The sequence below is a fragment of the Sitodiplosis mosellana genome, unplaced genomic scaffold (genome assembly GCF_009176505.1).
Source record: "Sitodiplosis mosellana isolate CC-2019 unplaced genomic scaffold, AAFC_SMos_1.0 Smas_scaffold_1, whole genome shotgun sequence".
In the NCBI taxonomy this organism is placed as follows: Eukaryota; Metazoa; Arthropoda; class Insecta; order Diptera; family Cecidomyiidae; genus Sitodiplosis; species Sitodiplosis mosellana.
In genome coordinates this window covers 9,586,101-9,603,848 of record NW_022595244.1, presented here as the reverse complement: position 1 = coordinate 9,603,848, position 17,748 = coordinate 9,586,101, and the positions used below count along the sequence as shown (strand labels likewise).

The 17,748-nt window shown below is 33.5% G+C and overlaps 2 protein-coding genes across 29 annotated transcripts in view; both read left to right on the top strand.

Moving 5' to 3' along the window:
* LOC129579136 (casein kinase I) overlaps positions 1-9,242 on the top strand; it is a 31,417-nt gene extending 22,175 nt beyond the window's left edge. For 3 of the 28 annotated variants that reach the window (XM_055468859.1, XM_055468848.1, XM_055468915.1), the window contains exons 6-12: positions 3,129-3,243; positions 3,639-3,907; positions 4,007-4,177; positions 5,179-5,259; positions 6,089-6,187; positions 7,555-7,661; positions 8,152-9,242. In XM_055468859.1, the coding sequence (XP_055324834.1) occupies positions 3,129-3,243; positions 3,639-3,907; positions 4,007-4,177; positions 5,179-5,259; positions 6,089-6,187; positions 7,555-7,661; positions 8,152-8,203 (894 nt within the window). In that variant the 3' untranslated portion in view covers positions 8,204-9,242. Of the gene's footprint in view, positions 1-681; positions 834-3,128; positions 3,244-3,638; positions 3,908-4,006; positions 4,178-5,178; positions 5,260-6,088; positions 6,188-7,554 lie in introns of all 28 variants that reach the window. The other 25 variants (XM_055468887.1, XM_055468828.1, XM_055468970.1 and 22 more) reach the window with 18 other exon arrangements.
* A 3,582-nt stretch (positions 9,243-12,824) lies between these two features.
* LOC129566808 (ras-related protein Rab-10) lies at positions 12,825-15,463 on the top strand. Its single transcript, XM_055443054.1, has 2 exons — positions 12,825-13,740; positions 13,909-15,463. The coding sequence occupies exons 1-2, from the start codon at positions 13,553-13,555 to the stop codon at positions 14,333-14,335; spliced, it is 615 nt and encodes a 204-aa protein (XP_055299029.1). The 5' UTR covers positions 12,825-13,552; the 3' UTR covers positions 14,336-15,463.
* Positions 15,464-17,748: the final 2,285 nt, after the last annotated feature.

Here is a 17,748-nt window from a genome sequence, read left to right as displayed (position 1 = left end):
CTTTCTCAGTCTCTGAGTGCATTTAGGCAATTGCAGCAAGGGAGCGCAAAGCCAAAATGCGAGATAAACATCTCAACAATTCATTTCTTATTACGTCAAGAGCACACACACACACACCAAGGCACACTCACAAATACCCAGTCACTTGTCTTCGTTCGCCGTTTCTCGACACCCTCCATGAGACATGTGCTGTGCACAGAGAATAGACGCCACTGTTTCCATGCACAATTCTCTTTATAATATTGCATTCGTTTGTTTCTTGCAATGCGGAAAATAACAACACGTATTGTTACCGCTTTTCCGAATTACTCTTTTTTGCACTTATACACCAAAAAAAAAATACAAAACCATACAGAATATTCACTTAAACACCAACCATAATTTCTATTTTGCTATTTTATTCTTTCTTTTTATTTTATGTTGTCGAATTCGAAAAACTGTCGAACCAAATTGAAACCAAACCAAAAAACAAACAAACACAATGACAAAACACAAAAACCCAATTGAAACGAAAAAAAAAAACCAAAATCAAACCAAAATCGATCGCGCGACATCGAAAATGGGCGCCAACCGCAACAAATATAATGAATGTTTGCTCTCAATGAATCTCAAACCCGCAACGACACATATCCAAATTTGGGGCGCATGTTCTGCGTTTTGTGTGTGAATGTGTGTGTCTAGCAGAAGGCGTACCTGAAGTATATTATTTCGGGCCATGCGGAAAATACAATGCACTTGTTATGGAATTACTTGGTCCATCACTTGAAGATTTATTCGATTTGTGTGGGCGGAGGTTTTCATTGAAGACAGTTCTAATGATAGCAATACAACTTGTAAGTATACAACTGAATAACCAAATCCATCCAAAATCAAAACAAACAAAAAAAAATTTGAAAAAATTAAGAAAAAAAAAACAGAATCAAAAGTATTGAAAAAAAATATACAAAATCCACCACGAATCTTTAGTCAAATCATATAAATAAGTCAATTTAGAAACAAACAAAAAACACACATTCAATTAGAGAAAGCAAGTCAGAAAGATCATGCGTCATACAGATTGGATTCAAATGACCAATACAAACAAGATAGAAAAGAAAGACGCTTTGAACTTTTCGAGCTAAAGCTTTGACATATTCGATGAACGTTTGAACACGTGACCTCGAATACAACTGACTAACCATTTTATTTTGTCTCCATTTTGTTTTTAACCGTAAAAATAAAAAATTGTCCTATTTTTAAACATTTTTCTCCGCGCACCCATATTTCTTTCTTCTTCGTCTCTTCTCCATTCATGATTCGTCTAGTGTTCTCCATTTTTCTTTGTTATTTCTGCACTTTTTCACTATCTCTCTCACTCACTCACACAGTATTTGGATTCCATTTCAGTTTTTTTTTACTAATAATTTGCTAGTGCACTCCTCGTTTCCATTTTACCAATTGAAATTTGTATTGAAAATTCAACACACTTACGAATTAGTTTCAGTTTGTGGTTCGGTCCTAAGTTAAGTTTTGGATATTTTACTAACTAGATCAAGGTAAATCGGTTTTGGGGCTAATAGGATAGACAATCATTATTATCAAAATTATTATCATTAATTTCAATTCCATTAATTGAACCACAGCAGAAGCTTGTAATTCGAATCCCTTGAAATATGATATTCCTTTTATAAATGATTTAATCACGTAAAGCACAACAATATTGCCATAAAATATAAATCAGAAACGGTAGAAATGAACGGAATATGCAAATAAATCACACGAGAAATAAATGTGGAAATTGCATTCGCATTGCACTATCTCTTCCAAATGATCGCGCAATATTTTGCAAAATCCATTTTTATTGCCTCTAAATGCACCCCATTTCAAGCTTTCATCAATTATGCGATCGCAAGTGATTAGTGCATTATGTAGCAATTATTATTTATCCAATTAAACGATTCGTCAGTAGAATATATATAGCTTATGAAAATGAGAGCAAACCACAATTGAAAAGCAAAGTGTCGGAAGAAATTTGAAACAGAAAGCAGTAAAACCGCATGATGCATAGATATATGAAATAGTATAACGCATATATGTGTCGTTGAGAATAAAAATGGGATTAGCCGAAACCGCGTGTTTTTATACGAATCATTTTTGTGTTTCTGGTACAAGATATGGGGCAAGTATCTCAAGCAAAGATAAAGATCTTGAAATGTTCTAAAACATTGCAGCAGACATATGTCTTCTATCTCTTACCAGGAACACAAAAATGATTCAAATGTAAATGAGCGGTTTCGGCTAATCCCATTTTTATTCTCAACGACACATATGATAAACCACTATCAATTTAAATCCATTTACCTCGTCAATGTGTCAATGTGTTATTTGGATGTTTTTATGCTGTTCACATTTCTCTCGCTCATTCGCTATCTCACTCTCACACCCGCTCTTTCTCTCACTGTCTCTTTGTCTATGTATGTGTGTATGTAATGTTCAAATAGATACAACGTAGACTTTTCGTTCGATGATAATAAACATTCGTTTAACAACATGCCTTGAATTCATATCGAATTCGAACATATTTTGTAATACCGTGTAACTCGTGTTAAATGCATTCCATTTTGGTAAAAAAAAAACATTTTTTTTGTCTCTCTCTCTCTCTCTCTCGTTATTTTGTGTTTCAGTAGATTTATTCAGTGTGTGTGCGTGCGCGCGCGCGATGGACGAAATGGGCTGATAATTTTTTTTGTTGATTTGATTCATTTCATTTTTTGTTGATACGTAGAATGAATATCTGCCAGAGGCAAGCTATTTTGCAGAATGAAATGTGTGTTGGCTAATGTATACGTAGGAAAAGTTGTTCATTTTACACATCATTTAATGAGCGCAATTCATCTGCAAAATTTGCGTAAATGCCTGCTTGGCTCCAAGTGTCATGAAAATTATGTACATTTCTTATGGCTTCCCGTTCGTCTATCGCTCTCTATTTCGAAATATTTTAAAACAACTAATTAATACCATTTGAATGAGTTCTATGAATTTTGACTAATTGCAATTATAATTCTTTTGTGCCCCATCTTCACTTGTTCGCTGTTTGCCTCTCCATATTCAACACACGCAAAACCACCTACGCAATTGTCTAATTGTAGCTTCATCGGATTGAATACGTGCATAGTCGTCACTTAATTTATAGAGATGTAAAACCGGAAAATTTTCTCATCGGTCGAACATCAACCAGACGTGATAAAATTATTCACATAATTGGTAAGTGTCATTTTGGAATACAGCAAACATAATTATAAGTCAATAAAGCGGTGTAATTGAATGATGAATACGTCGAAGGACATGCTAGTCGATTGCTCGCTCGGCTCGGTTGGTGTGATGCGGAATACGCAAAGTTTCTATTGAAGGCACAATTCAATAACGAATACGATGAATCGATTGAATTGTGCCACAATATCGATTCGAAATGCTAATTTGTCGTCACATCGACCGCAGTCGACGCCTCATCAATCATTTCAACAGCACTTCAATCGATTCAACAATATCAACGACTATTATTATTATTATTATGGTACTAATATTTGTCCCTGTACTTTTCTCTCTCTCTCTCTCTCTCTGTCACCTGTTCCATTTTCCACATGTGTGTGTCGCCATAGATTTTGGGTTGGCCAAAGAATACATTGATTTAGATACTAATAAGCATATACCATATCGGGAGCATAAGTCGTTGACTGGTACAGCACGATATATGTCGATAAATACGCATATGGGCCGAGAGCAGTCGAGAAGAGACGATTTAGAAGCGCTCGGGCATATGTTTATGTATTTTCTAAGAGGTTCACTGCCGTGGCAAGGTCTCAAGGCTGATACACTTAAGGAACGATATCAAAAAATTGGTGATACTAAGCGATCAACGCCGATTGAGGTAAATTGAGCATTATGTTATATGGGATTTAGCCCAAACTACCGTGTGTGAAAAACCCGAAATTTAATGACCGTTCTTTTTGGTTTCTCGTTGTTAAAGGTTTTGTGCGAGAATCATCCCGAGGAATTTGCAACCTACCTACGCTACGTTAGACGATTAGATTTTTTTGAAACACCTGACTACGACTATTTAAGAAGACTGTTTCAAGATCTCTTTGATCGAAAAAATTATGTGGATGATGGTGAATTCGATTGGACTGGACGAACAATGGTAAATATCGATGAAATTCTAACATTTGACAGCGATGATTGCGACGATTTTAGCTCAATCAATTCTTAAACCGATCAAGTTTATATTAGTTGACTAGATGGGGAATGACAAGAGAAAAAAAACAAGACAAAGAAAAAACACATCAATGGATTTAAGTAGATTTGCATAGTAATATTCAAATGAAATTTCAACGACATTTGGATAAATATATACATATACCGGCTAATATACAAATTTTTCATTGATTTTTAATCTCGTTTCTTTTCATTTGAATCAATATATTTTTGTTTCATTTGAAAACCAATCAAACCAAAAAAAACATATCCAACATTGTTTTTATTTTTATTGCGTGACCAAAAAGCCAAGCAATTTTCACCAATTGCGACAGTTAAGGAATGCTCCACCGTCGAATATCGTAAAAAATAAATCGGATAAGGTGAATTTTCTGTTTCGTTTCGTTCGTTTTGCCAAACTGTTTCAAACATCAAACATTTAATTGTTCACATAAAAAAAAAACAAAAAAAATCGTATTGCTAGTCACACATTCGAAATCGTTCAACTCCCTTCGTAATTGATGATGATGAATAAATCATTATCTTCAGGAATATTTCACGAATACCCAATTATTTTTAGATCAATAGAAATACGCTAGTCGTTTTGAATAATCGATCTGTCACATTTCCACTCAATAATTTTTCCAAAAGATAGATGAGTATGCAAGTTTGATTTTCTTGAGCTCTCACTTTAATACAGAATGGTATGCCATGTATCCTTTGTGAATCCAACTTTCCTTCAACCCTCTATCGCTTTTATTTACGACCGCAATAACCGTAATCATTCGCCTTACACTTAGTCTCTTTTTTTTCTAACTTGCATTGACATAAAATCAGTAAATTCCGTTTGATTTAACAATTAATCTCTAACCGTCTCTTCTTTTCCACATTTCCAAACCACTTTGTTTCCACTTTCGATTGTTTCATGTGGGGACATAACCAAATTAGTCTACACCGGTGGGCTCTATACAGACTGGACATGAAGTAGTTGTTTCACCAAACCGTGATCGCCATACAACCGCTAATAAGGTAATTTTTTAATGAATTTTAAATCCGCTTTTTCTATCCGAAGGTTTCGATTTGTTCGGGGATTTTTTTTTTGTTACCGGTTGTTATATTGATAATGTTAACATATTGTTTTTAAAATTGTTTATGGTTAAAATTGCATGAGCGTGTGATATTGGATCAAAATGATAAAAAATGTGTCATCATCATTTTCTCGTGTTGAATAGGATGTCGAATTCACTGATTTTTATGAGGAATATTACGAAGATTTCTTTGCCGACCAAGATTTTTCGGTGTATTTTCAGGTCTGAGTTGATCAATCGACAGTTCGTTTTGACTAAATGCTCAATTACCCCGCCCACCTCGGCTAAAAACTCATTTTGCTGAAATCTTACAATAGAAACGCTCGAAAATTTCCCTTTAAAATTGAATCATTTGACACGCACGTGTCTGGACATAAGAAATGCTGTAGATTTCGATATTTTCGTTACAATTTCATCACTCTTGAAATACCATTCGCTTATTCCATTGCTTTCATTTTGATCCGCATTCTTAACTCATCAATCATAAGAACTTTTCTTGTTTAGTCCCATTTGATTTTCGCTCCCTTTCTCGAAAGAAATAAACTAATTGCATTTGTTTTCGTTTCAATTATGTTTTGTGGCTGATACGCTATGCTCGATTGCATATTGACTAACACACAACAAAATCGATATGTTGTTGATGTGAATGTTTGCATGTTTGATTGCCATAAATCAACAACTAATCCATATTGAACATCAAATTGCTTGTTCATCATCAACCAAAAACACCACCAATAAAAACGCCAAATTCACCAATTCCGCCAAAAAAGACAAACGCTAAGGGAGGAGTTGCTGCATGGCCAGATGTTCAAAAATCCGGAGCGACGCTTGGCAATCTGACACCAGCTGATCGACATGGTTCTGTACAGGTATGTCAGTTTGTGCGTGTTTCTATCCACTAAACAACTGATTGTAAATTGGCTCCCCATCTATGTGATCACAAAACAACTCTCGTTTATTGACTTTAGTTTTTTTTGTTCATACTGCATTTTCGAGTGTTAACTAAAATAAATAACAGTTGTTGATTGCGTTAAAGCGTTGCAACCGAGTTTTTCGTGTTTCTAGTGTTTAATTGGAATTTACAAAAAAAATACGAAATCAAATTCATTAGAATGCTCATTTCCGTCGATGAAAATTGAATTCTCGAATCAACGAATGGACGAGATTTGCACGTAATTTGAGTCTGAGTATTAATTTTACTGAGGGACGTTTCATTTAAACAATTCTATTTGGGAATGAGAGCACTTTTTATTATTTTCAAAATTGAACCGAATGCGAATTGAATGAAATAAATGACCGTAATCGTCCTAATTACAAGTTCTTGTTAGACTTAATCATTGTTAAATCAGGGCATCAACGAAATTATCCGTTAATCTGTATAAATAGACAAATTCATTTTATTCATAAGTAAAAACAACACGAACTAACGAAGATTAAAATTCAAATCGGAAGAAATCGGCTTGTGTTCTTGTACTGTTTTTTTCTCGATTTCTTTCTTTTCTTTTCTTTCTCTTTCTTCTTTTTTTCTCTCCCTGTCGCTCCTATCATTACCTATCTGCCATCTGTATGTACATATCCGTGTATCGTCTATCTACCCTACCTCTCTCTCTCTCTTTCTATCTATGTATCTCTAATAACTAATCATCTGTATTATGATAACTTTGCATTTATACCGATAAATCGATTTAATCAAATTGCCACCCCCCATACAAAATATGCATCACCCTTGACATTTATGCGCAGACTATCTTATTTTTGGCATTTTCTCTTCTATTGTTTTCACTTGACTTGTTCTACATGTATACAAGGTATTAAACTTAGACTCTTATATCGAGACCGTAATCTGTATCTTAGATACGAATTCTCTGTGTATTGAATTTGTAGCTGTATGCACCCATTTCTATCTTCTTTCCAGTATTCGCACCTCTTTTCTTCTGTTTCTTTTCACTTTGCTCATAATTATTCAATTATTAGTCTTCATTAGTGTAGTTTCGAATATGTAATTTTGTAGATAAAATGTGATTTATGAAAAACCACGTGATTTTTTGTGATTAGATTCAATTTGTGTCAGGAGTATTTCAGAGCAGCAAATCTTACACCCTCAAATAGAAAATATATGGCACCAATTTTTTTTATTCTTCTAATCGTTTCGTTCTAGAGATCTTACATCATCCAATTCAATCAACTAATTATGTGTTTTTTTTTCTTTCATTCTTTTTGCACACGAATCACACAGGTTGTGAGCTCAACGAATGGCGAGCTAAATACCGACGATCCAACCGCAGGACAATCCAATACTCCGATAACTCAACAACAAGAGGTGGATTTGGTCGACGAATCAAAGTATGTCCATTCGAATTCACTAACAAACTTTTCACGATCCTTTTTTAATTGCTTTCGAATGAAAAAATGATAAATTTCTAACCAAAAACCAAGAAAAAAAAACCAAAATTCATGTTTCTAAAATCAAAATAAGACGTTTCTTTTCGTTGCTGTTCATTATTTTTGGAATTACATAAATTTTTCCGCAATCCGGTGAACGGCGAAAAAAATTATGTAACCTGTATAGTAGTAGTATGTAAATAAAGAAGAAATTAAATGTATTTGTTTGTTTTTCTCTTCTTTCGTTCTTTTTTCTTACTCGTTTCTTTATTCTCTTTTTTCTTAACCAAAAAACCAAATCCAAATTTTTTTGCCAAAATTGTTGTGAATATACGCGAAACAAACAAACAACTTGTGACACAACACAAATCAATTTCCGTAACAAAACAAAACAAAAAAACCAAATTGTAAACCACAATTGAACTAACGTCCAAAGAAATTATTTTTCTAGATGTTGTTGCTTTTTCAAGCGAAAAAAGAAGAAATCGACACGTCAAAAATGACTAGAAGCAGTGCAATGTAGTCCAGAACGTGAAGCAGTTACGTTATTACGTGCCACGTCACATTCAAATTCGCGGGACAGTGTGGTGAATCAAAGCCAGGATTTTGTACAGGCATCGTCACAACATACATTACGTTATCCATCCGCGTCCGTATTGACGACCACACCAACCAATACACCAACACTTCCGCTGTGAAAACTAAAACAAAAAAAATCTTAACCGAAAAAAAAACACGTTAAATATTGCTGTGGTCCGACCTTTTCCACGCAAAAAGGAAAGCGGCAGTTTTGTTTAAGTGGAGGAAAAAAAAAATCTATAAAAAAAATCCATGAAAAAAATTGTCACAAAAAAAGCGAAAAATTATGTATTTAAAATCAATTGAACGTCTAAATATGAGCGCCACACCACTCATTCACAAGTGATTGGCCAAAGAAAAAGAAAAGAAAGAAAAAACACTCTGAGAGGAGAGCGAGCGATACAATAGGCTAAAGAACAATATTGTACTATACGGAAAAAAAAACAAATTAAACAAATAAATTAGTTGTATTGAGAAAACAAAAAGTATATGATAAAACAACTGAATTTGTTCAAGTTGAGAAATCCAGGTGGCAAGATAAAATGAGAGAGAGAGAGAGAAAATGGAATAAAAACATCAAATGAAATCTTTCAACTAAAACGTTACACATTTAAATATAACATTTAAAATAATTGGATTGCATGAAGTGAAGATGGAGACGTGAAAACAAAAGAAGATGATGATGAAATACATGAAAAATAATTTGTTTTTATTATTATGGAACTAAGTGTTTATATCTATTCTATATCTAATTATTGATGTAAAATTTATTAATTATCAGCCGATTTATTATTATTCCAATTGTCAGTTTTGTTTTTACCTCTATTTCCATAACCTTTTTTTTTGGTTCGTAAAACCTTTTGAATAGCAAAATTATGAGTGGCAAAATTCTAATGCAAATAAACGAGAAAAATAACGCTTTTAAAACGAAATAAGACAAATTAAAAATATAAAAAAGAGCAACTCCGGTTTGTACATGATTCCGGCAAATAACAAACGCTTTTGTTCCATACCCTCATTTGAAATTCATTTTTCAACATCCATTGCCACCAAATTTATTTATTTACTTAGTCGTCCCCCTGTCAAAATCACCACCGTTTCTAGTATTCAATCGGATGTTAAAATAGAAAACGTATTTAAAAAGCTAAAACTGTAAAGAATAAAGTGAGCAAGGTACGCGCGCATTTCGATCATTCACATTTGTGCAGTGGATTAATTAACCGTAGATACGATAGTGACTCTTTTTTCGACACATTTAAGTCGTGTGAATATTTCAATGTTTTGTTTTTATTTCTCAAAAAAATGCACAACATAACTTTCGTCCAATGTCACACCGTCAACATAAGAGTTTGAGTGAGTTTTTTTCTTTCCCCCGTTCTTCGATAGTAAAATTAGAAAGCGTTCAGTCAGCTTCCTCATAAAATAGTAGTCAAAATAAATGAACCATTTGATTTTGTCATATATTGTGGAAATTGCTTAGTAATAATAATCGACATGTCACAATTCCATTCAAGATTCATGCATTTTCCTTTTTCAATCGACTTTTTCACAAATTTATTTTCTCAGTGAGATTTTTTTTGGTTCTTGAAAAATAGGAAGCGGAAATTAATTTTCCACAATCTGTTTGGTGCTAATGATAAATCGAGTGAATACTTTTCGACCATTTTTTTTCATTTTCGTTTCATGTAGTTAAATAGCGATGTGAAAAGTTGACTCATACTTCCAAATCATTCATATAGGAAAAGAAGACGAAGAATCTTCATCAATTCTTCTTGAAAGTCATTTTTACTTGAAGATGAAGAATCAACCCTGATCAAGTGCTCCCAAACCTGTGCTTAAACGCCATTATCACGTATCCGATTTGGACTTTTTTAACATTTCCAACCATACAAAATTCAACACACGTACCGCCGCGTAAATGAATTTTATGAACTCAAACCAAAACAAAACGCAATCCAATTCCCATTGACTCGGATCATGTCGGATCAATTATGATTTTGTTTTTTTCAGTTAGAAGTTAATATTCACGCAATTCACATAAACATCGAGAAAATCAAAGAACATTCCCAGAATCACACAAATAAACACAAACACACACAAACATTTTCTATGCATGCATTTTATCATAGCGCAGTAAGTCAGCGGAATTAAACACGCAAAATAAATCAACAATGGAAATAAAAGAAGAAGCAAAAAAAACCGAAAAAAATAATCGAATGTTCCAATTTTTCATGTGTCTACCATCAACTAAACAGTAGTGTCTCGTTTTTTTATGAACAAACCAAGAAGGAAAGAAAATATACAAAACTGAAATGAAATAAAATAAAAAAAACGCAATTTAAAGAAGATGAAGACAGCAAGAAAAAAGAAAACAAAAAATACTTACAATTATAGAGAGTAGCGAACACACATCAACCAACAATGTCTCTTGGTGAAGAGAACATAACGAAATAGATAATGTGAAACAATTATATTGCCCATTTATGTGTATATACAAGCAGAAACCTTATCCTTGAACAAAAACAAATAAATTGATTTAATTGAAAAGAATGAAAAGAAAAAACAAGTAATAATTTGATGCTGATAACATAACGTAAACACTCAAAACAAAATTTATTGTGTATATTTATAATAAGCGGTGTTGTTTTTTTTTCTCGCAAAGTTGAAATCGAAGCAACAATTGAATCGAATTTCCCAAATCATCCGATTTTTGTTATGGTTGGACAAATAACACCACACATTTTCATATGGCATAAAAGTTGTAGATGATGAGAATTGAAAAAAAAGAGAGATGTTCGAGCAGGGTGGGATCCATTACGAATATTGCACCACCACCGATAATTATTGAATTGCGTTCTTCACATTACGCTCTAATTGAATAAAGCCTCACCAAAAAAAAAACAAACCCATCAACAACCAATAATTGCATCGGCATCTTTTTAAAGCACGTTGTCCAACATTGATGTGAATTTTTTATTCGATAAAGAATTCACTCCATTTTCTTTGACTGATGATGATAAAAAGAAAAATTCCAAAACATTTTAAGAGCTTTTTTAAATAAGATTTTAATCGAAACTAGTTAATTTTTGTTCGTTTTGCATTTGTACATTTTTGCTGATTCGATCTGCCAAGCCAAGCCAAGATTCACACTCACACATACACACAAAAAAATATTTATATACAAATATGAGGATGAAGAAAAACTATATCCATTTTGCTTATCAATGGAACAAGTATATGCTAACGTTCGTGTTCCAACTCGAATACAAAACCGCTAAAAACAAAGGAAGAAAGAGTGAAAAAGAAATGAACGGTCAATAGTCGAGTCTAGTTGTGTTTTTGCAAGTTTAAGTCTAAATCAAATGGTGAATTAATTATTGAAAAGAAGTGGTCCCCACCAAGTAATGGCGGAGCCATAATGGAAAATAAAACAAACAATTTAACTTAATCTTTAAAATAAAATTTTATCTATTGAATAAAAGCAACAAAAGTAATTTAAATTTAACGATTTACCAGAAGACAAATAACAACAACAACAACAACAGCAAAAAGTAAAACAATGTCACACACCGCATTGCCATCGTTCAACGCGCTTCAGATTGGACACTCTTACACACACACACACAAACACATACGATCGCTTCTAGGCCTTGAATTGATGGCCCCCAAAAAACGTATATTATAACATTTAAACAGCAACAAAAACAAGCTACTGCAATTTAGAATCTTTTGCATGGATTGGACAAATGGCCAAGGCATTGAAAATATTAATTCAAATTGTACAAAATACTGTTTTCGAAGTAAAAAAGACGAAAACAAATAGACGAAGAAGGACAATTGCAACATGATGAACATTGTTGGACTGAATGTTGAAGAGGGTGAAACAGATTTTAAAAAAAATTGTGAAAAAAATAAAAGAGAAAAAAAAGTCAAATGACAAGAAAGAAAAATTATGATACACACGATGATAATTTAAATCAATAAAAAATTAATATCAAGTAAAAAAACAGGGTTGTGTTTGCATTTTATTTTGACTCTAGCTGATCATCACTGATGATTCATCAGTCGTGTGAGAGTTAATTGTTTTGATTGCAGCCTTTAGATGGAGTTACGAAATGCCGATCATTTCCTCATTGCGGCACAAAGAAATCGAAAGTAATATAATGTGGTAAGTGCTTTTAACGTCTCGATAAAAATAAACAACATCGTACTCGACTGTGCGAACGCATCACGCGTTTTCTATTCGCAGAAAATCACAAGCGAATACGAAAACGATCGATTACGTCAGCCACTGCCCAATGATAAAAATGCCATCATATTATTGTTTATTGCTTTTCGTCATACATTTGATACTTGCACAGTGACAATCGCACGCATTCCAAAAGTGTGCGATTGCAATGTACACTGTTAAATCGGTCACGAGATTGTTTGTGTTATATATAACATTTTTAGTACACATTGAGGTTATGTTTTCTTCGTACTACTAATGGGCGGCTGTGTATGTGTATGTGAATAGGTGCAACTGATTTGGTGTACTGTCACAGTGAATTGCGTCTCATTCTCACGATGAATGTTTGTTTTGAATCGGTTGTCAAAACCTGAATTCAATTCGACATTGACAATATGAATATTTGATTAAATTGTGGTATCAACTTGGTACAAAGTCCGTACATGCGAAATTGAAATTAAAATTGAAACTAAAACACGTTTTTGCTTCGATTATGACAAATTCTTGTGAAAAAGTGTTGTTTTTTCATTGTTGTGTGGCTTGTGATTGAAACAACGTATTTGTCACATTAAACGTGTGCACCGGCCACAATTTTAGTAGTAGGTTCAAATGTCATTTGCCGTCTTAGTCATATTCCTCTTTTATGTATATCTCGTAAAAGGCGACAAGAAAGAGAAAAAAAGGAATTTTTTTCATTCACTACACGAAAAATGCAATAGGGATCGGCATTAAATATCAAAAAAACGGGAGACAAGTGAATTGCGTGAGAAAAATTCAAGAAAACAATTTCAGTTGGATTTGTCGAAAATAACTTTTATATCGAGAAAAAAAAGGTGATAAGGTGTTGTGCTGTGTGTTTATGATTTAAACTAGAAGAAAAAAAAAAACCGAGATTATACAGGAACATAACAAAGGAACACAGATAAACTCTAGTTACAATTTTCCGAATATAAATTCAGCAATTCCAAAGAATCGGCCGCAAATTTGCGAGACAACGGCGTGAAATCAAAAAAAAACAACAACACATTTTACCAATTATAAAGCCATGGCAAAGAAAACTTACGATTTATTGTTCAAATTGCTGTTGATCGGAGATTCAGGTGTGGGCAAAACCTGTATACTCTTCCGATTTTCCGATGATGCATTCACCTCAACATTCATCTCAACGATAGGCATCGATTTTAAAATCAAAACGGTGGAATTGCGTGGAAAGAAAATTAAACTACAAATATGGTAAGTGCATTTTGAATCCTCGGCGACTACGGCGAATTCGCATTGATAACAATGGAATTTCCTTTGAACTTTGTTGTGATTATTATTCTTTATTGTTATCAGCGGGTTGATTCATTCCGTCATATGATGAAAAATAGCACTAAATACAATTGTATTGTTTGCTTGTAGGGATACTGCCGGACAGGAACGATTTCACACCATAACCACATCGTATTATCGCGGTGCAATGGGCATAATGCTCGTCTATGATATAACAAATGAAAAGAGCTTCGAAAATATAGTAAAATGGCTACGAAACATCGATGAGCATGCAAATGAGGATGTTGAAAAGATGATATTGGGCAATAAATGCGATATGCAAGACAAACGAGTGGTAACCAAAGATCGAGGCGAGGCCATTGCACGTGAACATGGCATTCGATTTATGGAAACATCAGCCAAAGCAAATATCAACATCGAACGAGCATTCTCTGAATTGGCCGAAGCCATTCTGGACGCAACATCCGGCAGAGAAAATACCGAGAATCCCGAACGCGTTATCGTCGATCGTCGAGGGCAAGATAAACCGCCGGCGTACAAGAGCTGTTGCACATAAATTCATTTTTTTTGTACATCTGAAAAAGAAGAAAAGAAAAAATCAGTTTTTTTTTAAATGTTAGTAACTAAATAGTATGTAATTGTAAACATGCAATTTATTTCGAATGTGACCGACAAGAGCAAATTTGTACGGGAGATAAAAAGTAGAAGAAGAAAGAGAAACCATTTGTATGAGATAATCGCATGAAGTGGAGACAATTTAACCACAACACCGATTTATATGCAATCAGTCATTGATGCATTTTGCAATACATTGCGTTTTTTCTAACGCAACGCAAAACAAAACAATATTTAATACACAATTTTCACATCAGACTAAGATTTTTTACATGAAACATCTTTATACCGAAAGTAAAAACAAACAAACAAACAAACAAACAACAATCAAACGAAAAGCAAAGAGATAATAAACACAATCACAAATTGTCTGTGTGCATCGCTTCTTATTCTCCTTTGATTTGATAGTCCAATTTAAGGTGACAATGAACATCGCTTTTAGTAAAAAAAAAAGATAAACAAATTATTAACAATTTATGCAAAATCAACAACAACAACAACAACAAAAACATCAAGAAAACACTATGTATATGTTAAACGAACGGTGAGCGAAAAACAAAAATCCGTTTTATTTTTCTCTCACACAAAACATTGAATTGAAAATCCAAAATTCAAAATTAAGACAATTTACCCATGTAAAATATGTACGTATATGCGTTTTGCTTCGAATATATTGCTATTGGGCGTGTCTCGAAACGCAGTGAAACCTTTATTAGTGTAGGTCAAAACCATGAATTTGTTTAAGGGAATATAGATGTGATTTAGCTATCATTTAGTAACTGACAACAAATACTTTTTTTCTCACTAATTCTCGTTTTGTTCTTTCTTCATTCATGTAAATGCATACATTTGTGCAAATATTTATCAACAGTAGCAAGCAACAGCAGCAACAAAATATATACTTTATGTATTTAGTTCCATCCAGATGTCTACATATATGTCCATGAATGCAACATATTTCAACACAAGTCAATTTCAAGTTACTCATGTTATTATATTTGTTTTGTTTTCGTTCATTTGAAACAACGGAATTGGTATAATAAAGGGAAAAATGTGAACTTAGAACAAGGTTGAAGTGGTTTTTTTTTTCTTTTCTTCATTTTAGTTACGATTTCAAATCGGAGATGTTCTTTACATTGACGGTGTTCACCTCTATAGTAGCTCAGAGACAGAAACACAAATAAGAGAAAGGATTTTGATTTTTCTGAAAACGATTTTCTCGGAAACATATCAATGCATCGGTGTGGGTGAGTCTACGATAAGATTCCCCGCTAATATCATTTGCTATCTGTTTGTGACTGTGTTTGTGTTCATTCAATGTCGGCTTCCATTTCTCCGACATTGCATTCGCATCTTATTAGATCGTGTGTCGGTTTCGCATTACTTCCCACTTCGTTTGATTCTATATTTCCACCTCCTTATAGATCAATCAAATACTAATTCAATTTAAAACTCACCTAAAGCCGCTCTTGCCGTGGGTGGCAGCTTTTCTTGCGTTCAAGTGAAATCTCATCCAACTGTGTTTTCGAAATTAGGCTACCAACGGTAGTCTGAAAGCCTTTTCATTCGACGCTTGTCGATGTATTTTCAACGTTGTTTACCTGCAATGTTTCACATGCTCAAGTATCATATTTTTAACATCGTTAAAATCAGAGATCACTTTATTCGTCCGACACAACAGAACAGAAATAGCATCAAATAGGAACGCGTAAATAGATTCAATTATGTAACTAAATTCGATTTTGATTGACGTAATGTCGAAAATGTGAATTATTTTGCAGACACAACAATCATTCATGTTTATTGCTTGCAATGAAAAATCGATTTTACTTCAACCATTCATCATCGGTATGGATTTTTGTGTTACTATGATTCATTCAGTGTTTGTTTTTACCACTTTTTATCAAAATATTTAGCAAACAATTCGCAAAATAAAGTTTGAAATAATAATAAATGGAGCAATTGGAATTGGAACAAGTCGGAAACATTTTTGTTTGGATTCATAGAACTGTAATTGAACATTCCACATCTTTCATTCTGAGATTTTTGTACCATCATTTCCTTATTATTCCACGTATTTTTGTCACAATTGAAAATGTTATGGTTGGATGAGCAACTGCTGCATATTTAAAATGATTAGCTTAAAATTGATATTCTCATGGTACCATTTTAAATTGTTGGCTCGTCCTTAAAAGCACTTTACCGTTTCTTTTTTTTGCATTCGATATTCGGTGACTTTGCACAAAATTTATTCATTTTTAACATTGACGCTGTTTAATGGTAGATTTTACGCGAGTGAAAATGGCAGCCAGTTATTCAGTCGTCAGTCGTCAGCCGTTGTCGCATTTGCATCAAAGCTCTCTCCGCTTGAATACATAATTCACTGAAGAGTGCTTGCTTGTTTGGACGCCGTTGTCTTTTTTGGTGCGGTGAGAATCATAAATTTTCCCGACTGGGACATCAGTAACAAATTATCATAAAATTCATTTTGTTCGTTTCAATATTTATGCGGAAAACATTCAAATGACTGTTTTATTGCCACATTTCACAGCCGAAATATCGCATTTCAAAGTTTTGCGACAATAAATTTCGATTACAAATTTCGATAAATGCGATGCAATCACGTAACACATCCCAACCATTTTAATCATTTTTTTCGTGTATTGTACGGATAACATCCAATTAATTTTAGATAAATTGCCTACACCTGCAGATTTTGCCGAACGGTTCATTTACCCAAAATAAAACAAAACAAAACGAAAAAACCCATTCAACGGTCGATGATGTTACCAAAGTGCTCTTAATTTCGATGTCGAGTCTATTTAATTATTCACCAATTTTTCTTGTTCGAACTGTCCATTGCTTAAATGACAATATAACGAGGATGGAAAATGGATGGAAAATGAGAAGAAATTATTTTCATTTAAACCTTTCGATAATCGGGTTCCATTCGAATAAATTTTTCCAATGTTGCCGTCGATAATTCGAAACATTTATTCACACAAATTATTACAATGGCGTACGTGTTGACCAAATGTCGATAGAAAAAAAAAGGTCCGACAGATATTTCTCGTTCGGGTGGTATGGTTTTTACGAATGGAAACTCTCACAATTAGGAAAAACCCACAAAATTGGTTTCATTGTAATGTTATATGAAAGTTTCATAATGAAACCATTGATACCTTTTCAAACATTACTACATCATAGAAAAAATATAACGTGGTCGGGTTGAAATGATCATGTATTCGAATCCGTCCGAGGGATTCATTTCCGATAGACAATTTATAACAACAGCAAAAAGCAATATTGTTTTGGTACCATTTAGAGAGCAGCAATTAACCACAACAAAGCCAC

Excerpts from the sequence above, each read along its gene's own strand:
- LOC129566808 (XM_055443054.1), top strand. The coding sequence starts at position 13,553 with ATGGCAAAGAAAACTTACGATTTATTGTTCAAATTGCTGTTGATCGGA. Across the intron at positions 13,741-13,908 it reads AAAATTAAACTACAAATATG|GGATACTGCCGGACAGGAAC; the intron begins GTAAGTGCATTT and ends GTTTGCTTGTAG.